At 41.4% G+C, this 20,225-nt stretch overlaps 1 protein-coding gene across 3 annotated transcripts in view; it reads right to left on the bottom strand.

Moving 5' to 3' along the window:
• Positions 1 to 20,225, bottom strand: part of DOP1B (DOP1 leucine zipper like protein B) — a 111,088-nt gene that overhangs the window by 29,424 nt on the left and 61,439 nt on the right. For all 3 annotated transcript variants that reach the window (XM_053305280.1, XM_053305279.1, XM_053305281.1), the window contains 9 exons: positions 19,575 to 19,760; positions 17,492 to 17,617; positions 14,441 to 14,575; positions 13,279 to 13,334; positions 9,744 to 9,848; positions 9,596 to 9,662; positions 6,992 to 7,136; positions 3,995 to 4,077; positions 3,129 to 3,238 (listed from right to left, as the gene is read on the bottom strand). In XM_053305280.1, coding sequence (XP_053161255.1) covers positions 3,129 to 3,238; positions 3,995 to 4,077; positions 6,992 to 7,136; positions 9,596 to 9,662; positions 9,744 to 9,848; positions 13,279 to 13,334; positions 14,441 to 14,575; positions 17,492 to 17,617; positions 19,575 to 19,760 — 1,013 coding nt within the window. The remainder of the gene's footprint in view (positions 1 to 3,128; positions 3,239 to 3,994; positions 4,078 to 6,991; positions 7,137 to 9,595; positions 9,663 to 9,743; positions 9,849 to 13,278; positions 13,335 to 14,440; positions 14,576 to 17,491; positions 17,618 to 19,574; positions 19,761 to 20,225) is intronic.

The following is a 20,225-nucleotide window of genomic DNA, read 5'->3' as shown; positions in this document are numbered from 1 at the left end:
AACCATATCGCCCCCTTCATTTTTCACAGAAAGATGGTGGATTTGGGACTCTGGGGGCATTCCTAGAAAGCTGGATACCCGTGGACGACAATATGGCACTATTTTGATTTTCTTCACAATGTTTTGCCCTTTTCTCCAGCCTCCTAGAACCTAACCCTGCCCCCCCATTGCCTTAATACCTCATAATCCACAGTTCCATTTTCCGCAGTTGCAGTGGAGAATGGAACACCTGTGGATAATGAGGTTCACCTGTAATATGCACAGGTTAGCAGGGTTGTTCGGGGGGGCGGTGTTGCAGGGCTGGGGGCTAATCAGCATGTGTAGGGCCTTTTAAACATTTCAGTATCATATACATTATATTATATTGCTTGAGACAGGGAGAAAGCTGCCACAGGTGATTGTGGGGAAAGTGTGAATCTGTGGCCCTCCTCCCGATCTGCAGCCTCTCAGTTCTGGAGAAAGCAGCGCTAGGTAGTTGTGGTGGGAGTGTGTGTGTGTGTCTGAGAGCAGTTGCCCCCCCCCCAAAGGACGGACCTGTAAGTTAATTAGCCCCTCAGTTAGCCCCTGCTACCTGAGCAAAGAGATACCTTTTAAAAATGGCCATTTCCTTATATTTAGCCGGAGGAGAGCAACTGGCCCTGTCCAGTCCCAGCACATCATCCCTCTAGTGGCTGTTGCTGGTATCTGCTTTATGTTTCATTTTTGATTGTGCCCCCTTTCGAGACAGGGAGCCATCTTATTTATGTATTTATTTTTCTATGTAAACCACTTTGAGAATTTTGATTAAAGAGAAGTATATAAATATTATTATTTCTATTTTTGTTTACACAGTCAGACAGGTGTTATTGACAGGTTTGTTTTATCCAGACATTGAGTCCTTCCCAAGGACCTGGGATGGCAGAATTTTTTCATCAATACTGTTGGTTATTATAGATATCGTCGCAAAATATAGGCTGTTCCCCGTAAAGTTGCTTTTTCTAATTGGCTGATGGTTATTTCTGTGGCCCCTATGGTGTTGAGGTGCTCTTCAAGGTCTTTTGGAACTGCACCCAGGGCGCCAATTACCACTGGGATTATTTTGGTCTTTTTCTGCCACAGCCTTTCAATTTCAATTTGTAGATCTTTGTATTTGGTCATTTTTTCTATTTCTTTTTCTTCTATTCTGCTATCCCCTGGTATTGCTATGTCGATTATTTTGACTTGTTTTTCTTTCTTCTCGACTACAGTTATATCTGGTGTATTGTGTGGCAGATGTTTGTCTGTTTGTAGTCGGAAGTCCCATAATATTTTTACATCTTCATTTTCTTCAACTTTTTCCATTTTATGGTCCCACCAATTTTTGGCTACAGGTAGCTTGTATTTTTTGCAGATGTTCCAGTGTATCATCCCTGCTACCTTGTCATGCCTTTGTTTGTAGTCAGTCTGTGCGATCTTTTTACAATAGCTGATTAGGTGGTCCACTGTTTCATCTGCTTCTTTACAAAGGCGGCACTTGATGTTTGTTGTTGATTTTTTGACCTTTGCTCTTATTGCATTTGTTCTTAGTGCCTGTTCTTGTTTAGCCAATATTAAACCCTCTGTTTCTTTCTTCAAGTTTCCATTCTTAAACCACTGCCAGGTCTTGGTGATGTCTGATTTTCCAGTTATATTGTGCAAATATTGACCATGCAGTGGCTTATTTTTCCATTTTTCTGCTTGGTTCTCGACTTGTTCTTTCTTGTAGGCCTGCTTTGTTTCATTGGTGTTGAATAGTTTCACGTTATTGACCATTTGAAGTGCATCTTCTTCACTGTCCTTTATATATTCTTCAAGGCCTCTTTTCTCCTCCTCTACTATTTGATGGACTTGCAGCATTCATCTTCCACCTGAGCTGCGTGGGAGGTAGAGCCAATCTACATCACTGCGGTAGTACAGAGCATGATTGATGGTCATGATTTTCCTGGTCTTACGATCCAGCGTCTCTAGCTCTGCCTGGGGCCAGTCTATTATTCCTGCACTGTATCTGATAACAGGTATAGCCCAGGTGTTTATTGCTTGTATGGTGTTCCCGCCACTGAGTTTGGACTTGAGGATTTTTCTAACTCTCCTGATGTATTCACTTCCAATTTTTCTTTTAACTTCAGTGTGTGCAATGTTATCAGAATGGAGAATGTCCAAGTATTTGTAATGTTCTTTATCTTCCAGGTTCTTGATCTTGCTTCCATTGGGCAGTTCTATTCCTTCTGTTTTTCTTTTTTTCCCTCTCTTCATTATTAATGCAGCACACTTGTCTAGTCCAAACTCCATTGCTATATCGCTACTGAATATACGAACAGTGTTTAGCAGTGATTCGATTCTGACTGGGACTTTCCATACAACTTCAAATCGTCCATATAGAGCAGATGGTTTATTTTACTGGATGTTTTAGATGTATGGTATCAGAGGCCTGTTTTGTTTAGTATTTGTGAAAATTGTTGTTGTTGTTATTATTATTATTAGCTTGTAAAGAAAACTAATGCATTTTTCCCTAATCAGTTATACCAGCAAGCATAGCAGCCTTAATATGGTGACTGCATCACATCTGAAAAAGATCATGGTCCTCTTTCAGTATTTCTAGCCAATATTTATTTTATTTACTGAGGGTATTTATTAGCTATCCTTCAGAAACCACTCAGGGTGGCAGACAATTAAAAGAACAAAAACAATAGCAAAAACACAGAGAGCTTTAGGCTTCTGAAAATAAACTACTGCTTTGGCAGATTACATAAGGAGCTACTTGTCATATCTTAGTGCGGTACTACCAACTCTGATAGAGAGCAATGATTACTAATGCATGCTTCCATAAGTTATCCTGAACATTCATAATTTATCCTGTCAAGTACTCATAGAACTAGTCTCCTACAATGCTGGCCAAGTTCCCTCAAACAATATAAAAGGGACAATTATGCACTCTCAGGTTTCAACAATGCAAGAGTTGTGTTATTACTTGTTTAACAAGTCTGTCAGGCATGTTACAGAACAACAGTCCTGGAGTCGTGTAGACCTGACAGCAATGTACATGTGAGTAGGGTCCCTAACTACAGGTGCATGTACTGTGGAAGTATGTTTTACAATCACTTGATAAATGTCACATGATTTAAATCAATTACCTGTGATTGCGTAAGTAAGGAAAAACATAGTATAGCAAACGTGAGATTAAAGGCACTGCTTTCTCTTTTTCATCACTTCGATAAACCATATCCAATAGAGAAGCAAGAACCTAGAGAAACAAATCTCATATTTAAAAAAAGAACAGCTTTTCAGCTGAGTGCAGTGTCTCAGACTGATCATTTATTTATTTATTTTTATCTATGTAAACCGCTTTGGATTGTCACCTTAAGTGGCACAGCGGGCAAATGCTTGACTAACAAGCAGAAGGATGCCAGTTCAAATCCCCACTGTTATGTTTCCCAGACTATGGGAAACACCTATATCAGGCAACAACAATATAGGAAGATGCTGAAAGACATCATTTCACACTGTGTGAGAGGAGGCAATAGTAAACCCCTCCTATATTCTACCAAAGACAACCACAGGGCTCTGTGATAGCCAGGAGTCGAAATCAACTTGACGGCACACTTTAAACCACTTTGGGAACTTCTGTTGAAAATTGGTATATAAATATCTGTTTCATTTCGTAAGCAGTTGGTAAAAAGTTGGGGGCGGGGTATTTTCAACAAAAAACAAAGCAAAGCAAAACAACCCCTCCCTTGCCCGCAAAGCAAATCCCCTTTTCTATTTAGTGTAACCATGAGATAAACGACCATGGCTAAGATGTAGCCATGTATGCATTTGGCGCATCTGCACTGTCAGCTGTGGATGAAGTGAAAAGCCATGCGTCTCTTAGAGCACTGTCTATCGCGAATGGCTATGGGAGGCCCTGCAGTCATGCTGAAAATGAAATCTGCAGCATGTATATGTGAAGAACAGCTATAATTCTGGTCTCTAATCCAAGTAAAAAGAAATTGGGGCTCACCTCTGCAAGGAGAGAGAGGGCTTGAACACTGTATACTGATGGAGCAGAGGCAGACACCATGGAGGAAGGTACTGCTGAAGTATCTGCAGAAATATTAGTGATATTTTACATTTTTATTCTTTTAACACAATGCTGAATTTTCACTCAGTTTTGAAAAAGTGACAAATGGTTAAGTAGCAGCTTGGGACTATATACTGGGGAAAGATCCAAAGACAATATTATCAGTCAGACACAACAGATCTCTTTGTTTCTTACACCTAGCATTGGTGCCTAAGCAATGCTAGACTAATGTGTGCAGCAGTGACACCTTTTTAAAAGAAAGTACAGGTGAAACTCGGAAAATTAGAATATCCTGCAAAAGTCCATTAATTTCAGTAATGCAAATTAAAAGGTGAAACTGATATATGAGACAGACGCATTACATGCAAAGCGAGATAAGTCAAGCCTTAATTTGTTATAATTGTGATGAGCTCATGAAAACCCCAAATCCAAAATCTCAGAAAATTAGAATATTACATGGAACCAAGAAGACAAGGATTGAAGAATAGAACAATATCGGACCTCTGAAAAGTATACAGTGTACTGTGCTTGATTGGCCAGCAAACTCGCCTGACCTGACCCCATAGAGAATCTATGGGGCATTGCCAAGAGAAGGATGAGAGACATGAGACCAAACAATGCAGAATTGCTGAAGGCCGCTAATGAAGCATCCTGGTCTTCCATAATACCTCATCAGTGCCACAGGCTGATAGCATCCATGCCACGCCGCACTGAGGCAGTAATTGCTGCAAAAGGGGCCCAAACCAAGTACTGAATATATATGCATGCTTATACTTTTCAGAGCTTTGCATGTAATGCGTCTGTCTCATATATCAGTTTCACCTTTTAATTTGCATTACTGAAATTAATGGACTTTTGCATGATATTCTAATTTTCTGAGTTTCACCTGTAGTTGCTTCAAAAGAATGGAATTTAGAGCAGAGTAGTGGGGAAGGAAGGGATTCCTAACTCTTTCCTCACCAAACACAAGGGAAACATACATTCAAATGGTGATGGGAAGGGAGAGGAAGAAGAGCAATCCGGGAAAGACTGGGCAAGGAAAGTGTTAAGTACTCCTCCCAATGCTTTCCACTGTAAACATTTCCTTCTCCCTAGGTAGCTTGGTTTTCATCTTTGTCTTCTTAAAACCTAAACACACCCAAAAAGGTATTAGAGCAGTTATATGCCACCTGGTAACCTCCAGGCTCGACTACAGCAATGCACACAATGCAGGGCTGACTTTGTATGTAGTCCAGACACTTTAGTTAGTTCAAAATGTGGCAGCCAAATTGGTCTCTGGGACAACCCAGAGAGACTACATTATGCCTGTACTTAACAACTGAATTGGCTGCTATGTTTCCAGGCAAAATACCAAGTATTGGTTTAAGACCTGAACGGCTTAGGTCCAAGTTACCTTAGAGAGCACCTTCTGCTGCATGATCCCCACCACACATTATCTGGAGATGGCTGCTTCCAGCTGCCACCAGTTTGTCTTGGGATTGGGTCTTCTCCACAGCTGCTCCTAGGCTGCGGAATGTGTTCCCCACAGAAATCTGAGACTTAATATTACTGGCCTTCAAGAGAGCCCTTAAGACTTACTTTCATTTTGTGGTCTGGTCTTCCAGGGTTTTAGAACTGTTTTTAATTCATTTTAATTGTTTATGTTGTTTTGGTTATTGATTGTTTTGTTGGTTTTAATTAAGTCTTTGTTTTGCTTGTTGTGAACTGCTCAGAACTTATAGATGGGGTGGTATAGAACAAACAAACAGTTAGTCCCCTAAGAAAGAATTCTTTGTAGGCTCAACTTGCATACAACATTTTGCAAGCTAGGCGGTCCATTTAAGAGATATTACATAGGAACATAGGAAGCTGCTGTATACTGAGTCAGACCATAGGTCCATCTCACTCAGTATTGTCTACACAGACTGGCAGTGGCTTCTCCAAGGTTGCAGGCAGGAATCTCTCAGCCCTATCTTGGAGATGCCAAGGAAGGAACTTGGAGCCTAGATGCTCTTCCCAAAGCGGTTCCACCACCTAAGGGGAATATCTTACAGCGCTCACACTTCTAGTCTCCCTTTTGTATGCAACCAGGGCGGATCCTGCTTAGCTTAAGGGGACAAGTCATGCTTGCTACCACAAGACTAGCTCTCTTCCTTGCATCACTTGTCCTTGTTTTCTGGGACCAAAATGCCTACAAAGACATGGATTTACTACAGGAAATACAGAAAGCCTACCTAAAAGATACATGCAAACTTTCTTTTTCTTCTCCTCCTTCGCCTTAGAAGGAAAACAGCTTCAAGGATCGGGTGCTTAACCCCTTGTTATCATCAACTTCTGTTCTAAATTGCTCCTACTTCCAAGGCCACCTTTCCTTCTCATGGAATTCCAATACATCTGAAGCACCACACAAGGAATGGGGGAAAGATTTGGAGCGAAGAAGCAGCTGGCAGGAAAAGGAGCAAGTGCCCCATCACTTCTCTGCTCTGAATTGCAGAGCTGCCTTTGGGCAGCTGTCAGGAGGATTGTTAGTGTTTGCACGAAAAATGCCATTAGTTCAGCCATTCAAAAAGGAAGTTCTATGATGAGAGGAAGATGACAGTTGAATATCTGCGTGATCAAAAGTGTGCAAAATTTTGAGGAGAGACTTAAAGGATGAAGTACTTTGAACACTAGATAATATCATCCAGTTTGTGTTATACTACCAACTAATTTGAACTAAAGGGGGTCGGGGGCTACTCTATTTTGCTTTTTTCCTGCCTTTCAAGTTATGTGCATATTTCGAATAGCATTCAATATACAGACAGGCCTCACATCTAGCATGTGTTCTGAAATGAAGGATGGCAGGAGGGCCCCACTGTGTACCTTAAAGCCTTGTTATATGGCCAATGTTTGTGTGGCTATAAAAATTACATGCCACATTTTATCATTAGATGGCCCAAGAAGCTCTGTTTCCCTTACCACACAAATCATCTTCAACACTGGATTCATCTAAAGAGATCTGAGGCTGGGCTTTCACCTCCAGGTTCCTGCTCAGCCAGCTAGTTTGTTCCAGAGAGGAACCAGCAACATTTCCCACAGCTTCCAATATTTTTTGGGTTACCTCCTGAAAAATCAGAAGAGGAGGGGAAAAAGCAATTAATACACAGGCAGCATACATAAAGATTTGTTATATGGAAGGAATATTTTATTGAAATAAAGATAAGCTGCAAACAAAAAAAGGTAGTTTTCCAAAAGACTGCAGATCCTACAAGAGTATTGCAGGGTAGCTTTTATCTCTGGCAAGTTGTAGTGATCAGCCACTCCTCCTTCTAAAGAGTTAACCAGAAGTGAACCCTGTCTTGACTGACTGACTGGTGAATTCCAGGGCTCAGCCAGTCAGCACGCCAGATGGGTGGAATCTAGAGAGCTGTTGGGAGGAAGAGGGCAGTTCTTTGTTAGAGAGGGACATGTGGCCAAGAAGGATAGCTGCAGGAAAAACGACTCTGCAGGTCCTGGAAAGCCAGGAGGGTAGGAGGCTCACAAGGGTTTGGTGAGTTCAAGAAAAGGAAGCCTGGACTTTGGCAATGGAAATTTAGGGCAGGAGAAAGTGGTTTAGAAATACTTTTTTAGTTAGAAGTTATATTCCTTTTGTGTGTGTGTTTCACATATTTCTGATACTGTTCTATTATAGTTTACCTACAACTCAAATGAAATAAGAAACACTACCCTACGCTCCATACACCTAGTGCATAGCAAAAGACTCTGTATGCATTTAAGTGTGCTTTTTTATTTCCCTACATACCTGTTCTTTGCAACTCCGTAACCAAGATTTTTAAATTGTGCCGCCCTAACATCATCTGGGGAGCTTTTGAAGTATTCTTGTAATCTACGGAGTAATATTTATCTGTAACTAAAAGCTGAGTAAGCCTCAGATGTAAGCAGGACCTGAATAAAACTGTTTTTCTTTTTGTTCTTCCTTTACAAGCTCTCTGAGTTGATTTTTAACTCAGGAAGTGGAGGGGGGCTAAAGGGGGATTTATCTGGTGCAAACACGTTTCCTCAGGCGTTCAGCAGCTATCAGTTTTCACACCACGTGTAGGCTTGCACATGGAAGATCTTTGTACTTGTCTAGTAGCAAAATAACGAGTTTTCCCTGGGATTCCATCCCAAGCACAGGGAGGTTCAAGCTCTGTAATAAAGAGAGATGGTGGTGGCAGCCATTTTTGAACCTACCAAAAATACAGAAGAGTATTAGGAGAAGCCTAGTCATGCAGTTCAGCAGGAATGATTCAGCATTTCTTTCGCTCATAAGAGCTTGCTCTGAGACAAAGGCTTTAATCTGCTATACAACGGCTTAGAATTGTTTTTATATTACAAAGGAAGACTAATACTTATTCACAATTTTATAACTGCAAGACCCTTTGGGACAGTGAACTACCTTTCTCATTCCTTTTTCTAGATAAACTGCTTTGAGAAGTGTGTTGCTAAAAAGTGATAAATATTTTCACCACTACCACCAGGTATGGGGAAATGTGCAATATGCAGCCTGCAAGACCTTTTGGTGATACCTATAAACTTATTAGCATTCTGGAGACCCCAGCTTTCATTATGGAAAAAAGGTCATCCTATAGTAGTCTTCACAGCTGCTGTGACCACAGACCTGAATTGTTCATGGGAGCATTATTTCAGAAACCAGAAATATAGCCAATTAGGTGTTCTTTGCTTACATCTCTGTGGTGAGTGCATGATTCTGACAATATGAAGCAGACTGTCACCCAGCTGATCTGAAAGTGTCAGCTTTGCACTTCTTGCTCAGAATAAGATTACACTTCAACTGCACAGGCATGAGAATGAGTTAACCACTGTGGATTAAACCGAGTCACAAAATGAGGTTATTAGATGAATGTCTTCTACTGGCTATTAACAAAAAGCTTCATGTTGGCTGTCTGCAGAGCTGGCCTCAGGCTAACCAATGCCCTGTGAGAAAACTGAATCTGGCACCTACCCCTCATTTCTGAAAAAGTCAAGTGTTATGTTTTTGTTTTTAGAAAATGAGGATATTTTGCTTCACTCCTTTAAATGCACTTTATTGCACAACATAATGAATATGTACATTACATGCAGTCTGTTTGTAAGGTCCATATTTGGTGCAATAAAGTGAGAAGCATATTGTTCTCAGGGCCTTTTGGCTACAGCAGAGGGGAGCCACCACGCAAAGGCAACTAGCCGGACTTCTATGCCTGCTTTATTGCAAAGCGCATTCAGGAGGCCAAGTAGTCCTTTTTCCTTGCCTGGGGGATGTGGACAAGCCCAGTCCAGTCCCACCTATGTCTTCTCAACCTCAGACTAGAGCTGGCCTTGTGCCACTGGCTGCCTCTTACACAGTCCTCACCAAATCTTGAGGCAGTCAACATAGTTAGTTCAAGAGCTAGGATATGCAGCACCTCTGCATGCTGGTCTTCAAAGCATGGCAGTTGGGTTGCTCAGACTGCAACACCTAAAAGCTAGCTCTGGTTGCATGACTGAGGGTGGGTGGGTGGGGAATCCAGGCCTTATATTAATTGAAGATCTGCTATTGAATACCTGTAGATCTTTCTGATCCTTCTTATTTTCCTGGTTTGGAATTCTTGTTACAAAATCATTCAGGGTGCTGTGAAAGAATAAACCCAAATTAGCAAAATTGTCACTTTAGTTATAAGTCCAAATACTAGATTAATTGCTATTGTTATACCTGAGAAGCAAGAAATACCCAGGTGGAGCCAAATTCAATTGCACAGATTCCTTCAGCACTCCTAACAACGACTGGAAGTTCTCCTGCAAAGCTGAGGCAGCTAGTCTGCAAAAAACAAAAGCAAACCCCAAAGCCATGAGCTCTGATGTTGGAAAATACTGAAGTCACAAAAACTGTCAAACGGAAGTTCACAAGCAAGACTATTATCGTATAGTTTCTTTTGAAAAGGAACTTAATTATTGTCTTGTACACTGTTGCTATATGACAATTCATGGGAGGTGGCAGTGAGTTTCTAAATGAAAAAGGCCAGTGATGCAACCTGCTTAGATCCTTCAGGATACGATGGTATTGGTGAGAACAAATCCAACCAAGTAAATTCATCTGGGGAACTTCTGCAAAGCCAAATAACTTTAATTGTACATTACCCTGAGTATCCTTGTAAAAAGGCAGTTTAGAAATAATAATAATAATAATAATAATAATAATAATAATAATAATAATAATCCCCCAGTGAGGCACTACCTTGGCGTGGTTGTGGGGCTTGCGTGCTCTGAGGAAGGTGAGAGCTATGCCAGAGGTCCAACCATACTGGACAGGTCTCACCAGAGGAGCCAGACAAAGAGTGCCTCTCCCATCAACAATATGGTGAGACGTAACTTTAATAAATCTATACCAGATCAGTCGTTGCCCAGGTCAACAAGGACCGCACCAGGTGCTGGAGTTCCTGGACATCTGGTGGCAAGTGGGCAACAGGACTCAGGATCTTCAGTTGAGCAATCAGGGCTGGAGATTGCAAGGTTACTGGAAGAAACGTCGCTTAACCGAAAAAAATATATGAAAAATGCCAACAAGGAAATAATGACCTGCTATTACAAGTCTAGTCCAACTAGAAGAGGTTATTTAAAAAGAGTGTACCAAATTTGGAAAGAGAAGCATCCAGATAGAGAAATAACAGAACAAAGGCTAGCAGACCAGAGAAGATTCATAATAAGAAATAAAGTATTCACAGGAGTTGAGCTGGAAGAACTGCAAAGAGCAACACAGGCTCAAGATATGGAAGAAGAATTACCACCAACAGAAGCTGTTGCTCAGGCGCAGGTGAAGGAGGTGTGGGAAATAGAGGATGCCACTGTTGCTGAACTGTTTCAAAATCAAAACCAGGCAACCTCCCCTTTGCCTTCACCTCAAAAACCCAAATGCCATTTAACAGAAAAGCAACAAGAACTAAAGCAAAAAATAACTGAGCACATGAACCAAACAACCACCAGGGTTTGACTTCCAGCTCTAAAAACAGTTGCCAAAAAACAACTTACTCAGGCATTAAAAGATGTCAGTGCTGCACTTGCAGAAATAACAACCAATAATTTGCAAGAAACAAACCAACTAATGTACAGTGCAGCGACAATAACAACACAAGAGCTCGGATATAAGATCAGTGGACCTGTAAAAAAAGAGAGCAGTACATCACCTAAATGGAAGATTAGATTAGAAAATAAAATCTCTAGGCTTAGATCAGATGCTAGTAAATTGAAAGATATGAAAGACAAGAAGCTGAAGAATGAAAACACCAAACAGTATCCGATCCAAAAATGCCACCTAGATTCAAGGAAAATTAGAGACGTCCTGGAAATAATAAAGCAGCAAATAACAGCAGTGTCAAAGAAGATTAGCAGATATGAAGCCAGAATTACACAACACAGGCAGAATCTCCAATTCCAGTCGAATCAGAGACGTTTCTACCAAAGCATAGAAGGAGAAACTGCAAGAAACGTAGAAACACCAAATAAAGAAGAAACAGTGCAATTCTGGGGGAAATTATGAGACAATCCAATAGATTATAATTAAAAAGCAGGCTGGATGAAAGAGGTCGAAAAATGTAACCAACAAATGCAAGATCTAATAACAACACCAGAATTAATAAGTGAAAGAGCAAAGAAAATTAAAAATTGGACTGCGCCAGGTGACGATGAACTGCATGGCTTTTGGCTTAAACACCTAACAAGCCTTCATAAACAACTCTCAAAACAGTTCAATCACATTTTGCAAGGAGATGATATTGAACAATGGCTAACAACTGGGAAAACTCATCTCATCATGAAAGACCCAGCAAAAGGTGCAGTTCCAAGTAATTATAGACTGATAACCTGCCTGCCAACCATGTTCAAATTATTAACTGGAATAATAGATGAAGTGATGCAACACTTATTAACTAACAAACAGCTTCCAGGTGAACAGAAAGGAAATTGCCCAAACACTAGAGGCACAAAAGACCAGCTGCTGATTGACAAAATGATTTTAGAAAATTGCAAGAGAAGAAAAACCATCTGTGTGATATGTATTTGTTGCATTCTTGTGTGTGTGTGTGTGTACACATTATTAAGTCTGCCATGTGCACATTCAAATAAAAAGCAGTTATCCAAGGCAATTATTATTATTATTATTTTTACATTTCTATCCCACTCTTCCTCCAAGGAGCCCAGAGCAGTGTACTACATACTTGAGTTTCTCTTTCACAACAACCCTGTGAAGTAGGTTAGGATGAGAGAGAAGTGACTGGGCCACAGTCACCCAGATAGTTTCATGGCTGAATGGGATTTGAACTCGGGTCTCTCCGGTCCTAGTCCAGCACTCTAACCACTCCTATTCAGCATTTTTTGTGGATTAACAATGTATCTGATTTGTATGTATCACACAAGTCACAATCCTTGACCAAAGATCTTACAATTCTCCATACAGTCTTCTAGAACTACAAAACAGATTTTTAAAATGAGGAAATAATTCAGGTACTACGGATGTCCACGAACTTGTTTAGAGGCACTTTTACAGGCCTCCGAACAGGTTTGAACACCAGGTGGTTCGAAGGCGGGGCGGGGGAGAACTTTAAGGGAGGGGAAGGCTGTACTTACCACCCCCTCCGGGTTTCCCCCACTGGTGCTCACCTAAAAACCAGTCTGGCGGGGTGGCAGGGTACCTCCCACCACACCAACTGCTCCTTGGATTGCAAGTAGCATGTGTGCACGTGCTACTTCCGGTCACTTCCGGTCCGAGGAGCTGACAGTGTTGCAGGGAGGTATGCTGCTGCCCCGCCAGACCAGTTTTTAAGCAAGCACCGGTGGGGAAAACCGTGTGTGTGTGTGTGTGTGTGTGTGTGTGTGTGTACCCTCCCCACGCCGTTAAAAGTTATTCTCCCCCGCCAGTTCAGTGCACATCTCTATCAGGTACAGCTCATGACCTTAAAAATAAACAGCACAATGTCCTGATGGTACAATGGATTAAACTGCTCTTATTTTGTGGTTCATGATCTCATACATTTCAATCACAGGGCACATTTTGGACTATTTGTATTATGAGTATTTGTAAACTACTGCAACTACGTGGGATCTGCCTGCCACTTTATTTAAGATAGCTCTATAGTTTTGTGTCTCAGGCACATGAAAGAGGAAAAAAAAATCCTACAAATGTACTAATGCTGGTAGTTACTGTGAATGGTTTTGGGGGGGAAGCGGAGAATGTACTGGCCTAAAGGCCCATTTACCTTTGCACAAAAGCATAGCAGAACTGGAGCACGGGGATATCCACTAGGGAAGACTTCTGAGAACAAAAAAATGTTTCAATGCAGTTGTTATATTCCGTCCCCAAAATATACAGATGGCCCTCATTACTTCCGGTCCTGGCACCCGTGGTTTCACACAGCTGGGATGCAGGGACCCAGCTTCTTTATCCCCAGTTTAAGAAATAGGCAAGATTCACCTATACATGGTTCCTGGGTGGTTGAAAAAGACTTCAGATGTCATTTCTGGCTACCATTTTTTAGCATGGAGCCATTTTGTGGCTCTTAACCCCCCCCCCCCCAATAATTTTTTATTTTAAACATCTCAGAAATGTATAGGATTGGCAGGGGCTTCTGGAGAGCAATATACTATGCTTTATTCCATTTCTGCCTTGAAAAAAACCTTTTTAAAGCTCAAGGAACCTAAACCGCCCCGCCCCCCCCTCCCATTGATTTGTTTCATTATTTGCAGTTTCCATATTCGTGCCTATAGGTGAGAACGGAACCTCTGCAAATAATGAGGGCCACCTGTAGAAAATCAATAGCTAGTACAGTCATTTAGGCTAAATCCTTAACACATTTACTAATAACATCCCCTTGAACTTAGTAGTGACTTGTTCAGGATTGTCTGCTATTGTTTCGTGAAGATTATTTCTTTCCACTCCTCTCCCCCAGGAGATCATACCCCAAAATCAGGAACACTTGAAGCTGCTAAGGCAGTTGTCTTCAAGATGCTTATCTTGAATTAGCCACCATATCCCAGATTGTTTTAGTCACACCCTCTTGGACAACTTCTAAGTAATTACATGTACAAAATTATGAATATCATAACTCTGTCCAGTAAAGATAATGGTATTTGTATGATTATTTATTCAGTGATGAAACTGATGTGAATCAAGAAACCCTGCTGAATCTATACTCTTCAACATGGTTCAGTCTCTGACCAATCCCTTCATGGAATCAGCCTCTCAGAGATGTATGTTTTGCATGACAAGTGTTTTCTTTGCCCGGATACAGGAAGTTAGTTGGTGCACATCAACTTCCTGAATCCAGGCAGAGAAAAAAGTTTATTTAATCTTGTCTCATAAACATAGTTTATTTAATCTAACAACTCAAAGACAAATTATACAGTAAAGCAAACTGTTACCTCTTCGCCTTTGATTTGGGATGGCTTCTTGACAACTTCTTTTACAAGCTGCAATACAGTGTCAGTCTTCAGAGTACTGAGTGCACAAACCAGATCAACTAGTATAAGCTGAGATGTACTAGCTACAGGAGGTATCTGCAACAAAAAGGCATTCAGAACCACTGAATGAATCACCCCTCACAGAGCTGTGATTTGAATTTTTAGGAATATTTATTCTCTACCATCCAGCTCAGTGTTGCAAACACATACACACACAGCCGCCAGCCCCCAGGCACACCACAAGAAGAAGCCAGATATATCTGCCTATATTCAAAGAAGAATCAGATACAAACTTTAAACAATAACTGAGAAAAAATTTGTGACCAAAAATCCAAAGTGAACACAGTGACAATACTGAGACTCAATGTTAGCACTGCAGACAGAGATAAGACACAGCATGATAATCTTGCTCTCACTTATTAATCAACTAAAGCATTAGTTGAATAACCTATAAACTATATCGATTAAAGGTTGTCAGTCTAATTTCAAAGAAGAATTGCTTCAGAATAAAAGCCTTTGATGCTCTGTTGATAACCACTATGGCTGGGTTTTCTGCAGAGAGCACTTCATTAGGGGATGGGGGCACAGCTCAATGGTACAGCATCTGTACTGTATGCAGAAGGTCCTCCCTGGTAATTTCAGGTAGGGCTAGCAAAGACTCCTGCCTGAAACCTTGGAGGGCCACTGCCAGTCAGTGTACATAAACGAAAGGTCTGACTTGGTACAAAGCAGCTTCCTACGTTTCTAACAGAGAAAATCAAACAGATTTAAAAAAAAAAACATTTTATATCCTGCTCTTCCTCCAAGGATCCCAGAGTGGTGTACTACATACTTAGGTTTCTCCTTACAACAACCCTGTGAAGTAGGTTAGGCAGAGAGAAAAGTGAATGGCCCAGAGTCACCCAGCAAGTATTATGAGTGAATGCGAATTTGAACTTGGGATCCCCAGTCCTAGTTCAGCACTCTAACCACTACACCACAAAGGAGTATACAGAAAATCTGTACAGCAGGGACATCAACATCCAAGATACTCTAGAAGATATTCCCTACTTGCAATAACCTCTAGTACAGGAAGATGAAGTCAGATGAGCACTCTGGTCATTACGAAGTCTGAAGGCTACAGGAATTGATGGAATAGGTATAGAAATATGGCAGGCAACCAAAGAAGAATCAGTCAAGGCTCTAACCAAACAATGCCAGCAAATTTGGAGAATGACACAGTGGCCAACAGATTGGAAGACGTCAGTCTACATACCCATACCAAAGAAAGGAGACATAACAGATTGTGCAAACCATTGCACAATATCCTTAATTTCACATACTAGCAAAATAATACTCAGGATCATCCAACACAGATTAGAGCCCTACATGGAAAGGGAAATGCCGGATATTGAAGCTGGTTTCAGAAAAGGCTAAGGAACAAGAGACATCGTTGCTGATGCACGCTGGATAATTGAGAAAGCCAAAGAATACCAAAAAGAAATCTATATGTGCTTTACTGACTACAGAAAGGTCTTCAATTGCATCAACCATGTCAAGTTGTGGAATATCCTTAGGAAAATGGGCGTCCCGGAACATTTTATTGTTCTCATGAGAAACCTAAACACAGGACAGGAAGCCACAGTCCAGACGGACCATGGTGAAACAGACTGGTTCCAGATTGGCAAAGGAGTAAGACAAGGCTGTATACTTTATTCAACTGATATGCTGAACATATACTGAAAGAAGCTGGATTGGAAGAAGATGAGCGTGGTTTTAAGCTGGAGAAAGAAACATCAATAACCTGCTCTACACTGATGACACCACTCTGATAGCTGAGAATGCGGATGATCTCCAAGCTCTAGTAATGAAAGTCAAGGAGCACAGTGAAAAAAATGGGACTACGACTAAATGTCAAGAAGACTAAACTAATGACAATGGGTACAGCAACCAGCCTCAGAATTGATAATGAAGACCTGAAGTGGTAGATAGCTTCTGCCTTTTAGGATCAACCAACAACAGTAAAGGAACAAGCAGTCAAGAAATACGACAGACTAGCACTTGGTAGGGTTGCAATGAAGGCCTTGGAAAGGGTATTTAGATGCCGTGACATGTCTACACCTACAAAGATTAGAATAGTTCACACAACGGTTTTTCCTGTGATGCTGTATGGATGCGAAAAATTGACTTTGAAGAAGCAAGAGAGAAAAAGTATTGACGCTTTTAAACTTTGGTGCTGGAGAAGGCTTTTGAGGATACCATGGACAGCCATGAAAACAAACCAATGGATCATAGAACAAATCAATCCAGAATTTTCACAAAGAGGCACAAATGACCAGGCTCAAACTATCATACTTTGGAGACATTATGCGAAGACCCAGCTCCCTTGAGAAGTTCATAATGCTGGGAAATATTGCAGGAAAGAGAAGAAGAGGATGACCAGCAGCAAGGTGGATGAACTCAATTACGACAGCAATGAATGCACCACTGAGAGACCTTAAAGGCCAAGTTGAAGATGGATCATCCTGGAGAGAATCTATCTATGTGGTCGCTAAGAGTCGACACCAACCTGATAGCACTTAATCAATCAATCAATCAATGTCCCTATCTGACTTATTTTTTCCTGCTTATGGAGAATGAGGCCAAATAAACAGTCTGTTTCATTTGAACATCTAAAAATGTGAACTAATTCATTATTTGCAAAACTGCTATTCATATCTGCAAGATAATAAATTCAGTAGTTAATTCAAGGTCATTATACTGCATCACTGTCCTCACTAACTGGGCAAGGAGACACTCCTGAAAGTGGCCGTTCTCTTGAAAAGCAGGAGAAAAGCAATTGTCCCTGTTCAACCCAGCATAGCCTCTCCCTCAGTTGTTGTTTACTGGTGTTTTCCTTGCATCTCTTTTTTGGGGGATTATAAGCCCTGGGACAGCGCTCCATTTTCATTTTGCAATGTATGCCATTTTGATATTTTTGTTGCTGTTGAAAAATGGTATATAAGCACTTCATTAACAACAATTTCTTTTTACCTTTGACTTGCTTTGATGCTTATGAGATTTTTTGCTGCTCCACACCGCTGCTACTGCAGCTATTAGTTGCACTCCAAGCTGACCAGTGAGGGGATTCAAGAAGTCTAGGATTTTCTTCTTTAATGTCTATTAAAAAGAAAAATGAATGTCAAATGTTTCTTGTAGAATTGATCTGGAATCAATTTAGTCTATGCATATAGGATTAGTTTTCAAATAGCACACACTGATAAAACACAATAAGCTAGAATACACTATTTTTCATCAGATGTTTTGTCTCTACGTCAGTAAATCCTTGCTTACAGATTCCTGTGACACTGGATCCTGATAGACAAATATCATCAAGAGCTAGATGCAGAGTGGGGATTTTGATCTTATTCAGAGCAGTAGTTTCCCCACACTACAATGGAGGCTGTTTTGGAAATGCGGTGTTGCGATGTCACTGCTGTTGAGAAGAGAAAGTAAAGAATCTTGATTCATAGGGCTGGATGCCTTTCACTGCTTGAGGGGAAGCAATGTGCCCAATGTTCACGTGGGGCCAAAGAAGGGGAAAACACCCCAAATGGGCAACAGAGGTAGTGGGTATGAGGCAGGGTTGGCAGCAACAGGCAGGTGTGGTGATGCCCGCGGCAGGGTGGAGGTGGGGTCAGGTTATCCATACTTGCTGCTCACGGTGCACTCATAGAAACATAGGAAACTGCCATATACTGAGTCAGACCATTGGTCTATCCAGCTCAGTATTGTCTTCACAGACTGGCAGTGGCTTCTCCAAGGTTGCAGGCAGGAATCTCTCTCAGCCCTATCTTGGAGAAGCCAGGGAGGGAACTTGAAACCTTCTGCTCTTCCCATAGTGGCTTCATCCCCTGAGGGGAATATCTTGCAGTGCTCACACATCAAGTCTCCCATTCAGATGCAAGCAGGGCAGACCCTGCTTAGCTAAGGGGACAAGTCATGCTTGCTACCACAAGACCAGCTCTCCTCCCATCACCTGAGGCCACTGCCTGACCCATGTGGCTTCCTACAGGAGGTGCTTCTGCTGTATCATGTCTGCATATACTTGTAAAAAGAGATCCACTGACTCAGGGACAACTTGCTCCCAGCAGTAGGAACAACTCCCATTGAACATACTAGGACTTGGGAATAAACATATTTAGATTAGAGCTAAAAGTCACTGAACATGTCTGCAGGTACAGAATGTTCTGTTAAAAAAAAAAGGTATAGGTACAGTACAAAAACTTTATATCTGCGGTTGTTACACAACTAGATTTATTGTTTGCATTGTAAATGTTGTAAATCCTTAGAAGAGGAAGTTATCTTTTTCAGCAGCCTTCTGACACATGGAACTAAACTAGCAGAAAATTAAATGGTGAATATTTGGGGCTAGGGATGTGCACGAACCGAGGTTTGAGGACATTTTTGGAGCAAGGCCCAGAAGCTTTAAGAAAGAGAAGAGCAGGTCCTTACCTGCTCTCCACCGCCCCATGCAGCTTCCTGCTGGGGTGGCATGTATCCCTTGAAGCCTCGTGCAGTATCAGCAGCATGCACATGGCATCCACGCGGACGCCGCATGGGGCTTCTAGGGATATGTGCCACCCCAGCAGGAAGCTGAATGGGGCGGCAGAGAGCAAGTAAGGACCTGCTCTCCTCTTTCTTTTAGCTCCCGGGCCCTGCTCCCAAAATGTGCTCGAACACGGTGTGTGCACATCCCTATTTGGGCCTAAGGATTTAACAATAAAGAAAGCAACTTCTTCAGACAAGTACTAGAATCCTAAACAGAAAAGCCAGAAGCATTTGAGAACAATTGTTAAAGAATTTTCTAGGAATTTTCTAACCGTTTGCACAGACACAGTACAACAACAATGTAAGTTATATTTTTTCAAAACCCAAAGGCAGTTTAAGTTTTGAAATTGAATGTAACCTTTGCAACTGACCAATACAAAACACTGTAAAATCATTTTCAAGATGCCTATAAACACAAGCAATTTCTTATCTGAATTTCCCCCCCCCAACATTGTTGTTGAATGACCACTCATGGAGCATGCTACCTACAAGAAAAGATCACTCAAGCTTACTGTAGGATTCGTACTTTGGTTGCCTTAAAGTAAACGGAAGAGGAGCCTTTTGTTCCAAGAAAGTCAGCTGGTCTTTTTTGAGATTCTTCCTTTTTTATGACACTCCAAAGGAGGGACATGGTGTTAATGATACAGGGCAGCTCTTCCAAAATGGCATTCCTGGCATTCCTTAGGCTTGTAGGATCCGCACTCAGTGGCGACTAGGAAGAAACACACACACAAATCTTCATTATAGATATACAAAATTCTAAACAATGGATAGTATTCAGACTAGTAAACAATGGATACTTGAACTAGCGTGGATGCTGTTGCTGTTTCATTTAAGGGAATAGTATGGATTAGCTCAGGGCTGCTTAACTTCGGTCCTCCTGCAGATGTTGGCCTACAATTCCAATCATCCCTGGTTATTTGGCCACTGTGGCTAGGGATTATGGGAGTTGTAGTCCGAAAACAGCTGGGGGGGCCTAAATGGAGCAGGCCTGTATTAGTTGATTCAACTTTGTATTCCAACCAATGGTCAATTTATCCCTAGCTCCTCCCCAGTGGAATTCACATCTGCTATTCTAAAGGTGCACTGTCCCTTTAAATGATGCAGGCCTCTTTGCTGATCACTGCTAGTTTACACCCAGAGTGGAACTTGGTAGTAGGAACTGAACCCCTGTTTT

Source organism: Hemicordylus capensis, chromosome 3 (genome assembly GCF_027244095.1).
Source record: "Hemicordylus capensis ecotype Gifberg chromosome 3, rHemCap1.1.pri, whole genome shotgun sequence".
In the NCBI taxonomy this organism is placed as follows: domain Eukaryota; kingdom Metazoa; phylum Chordata; class Lepidosauria; order Squamata; family Cordylidae; genus Hemicordylus; species Hemicordylus capensis.
This window is presented reverse-complemented; position numbering and strand designations above follow the sequence as displayed.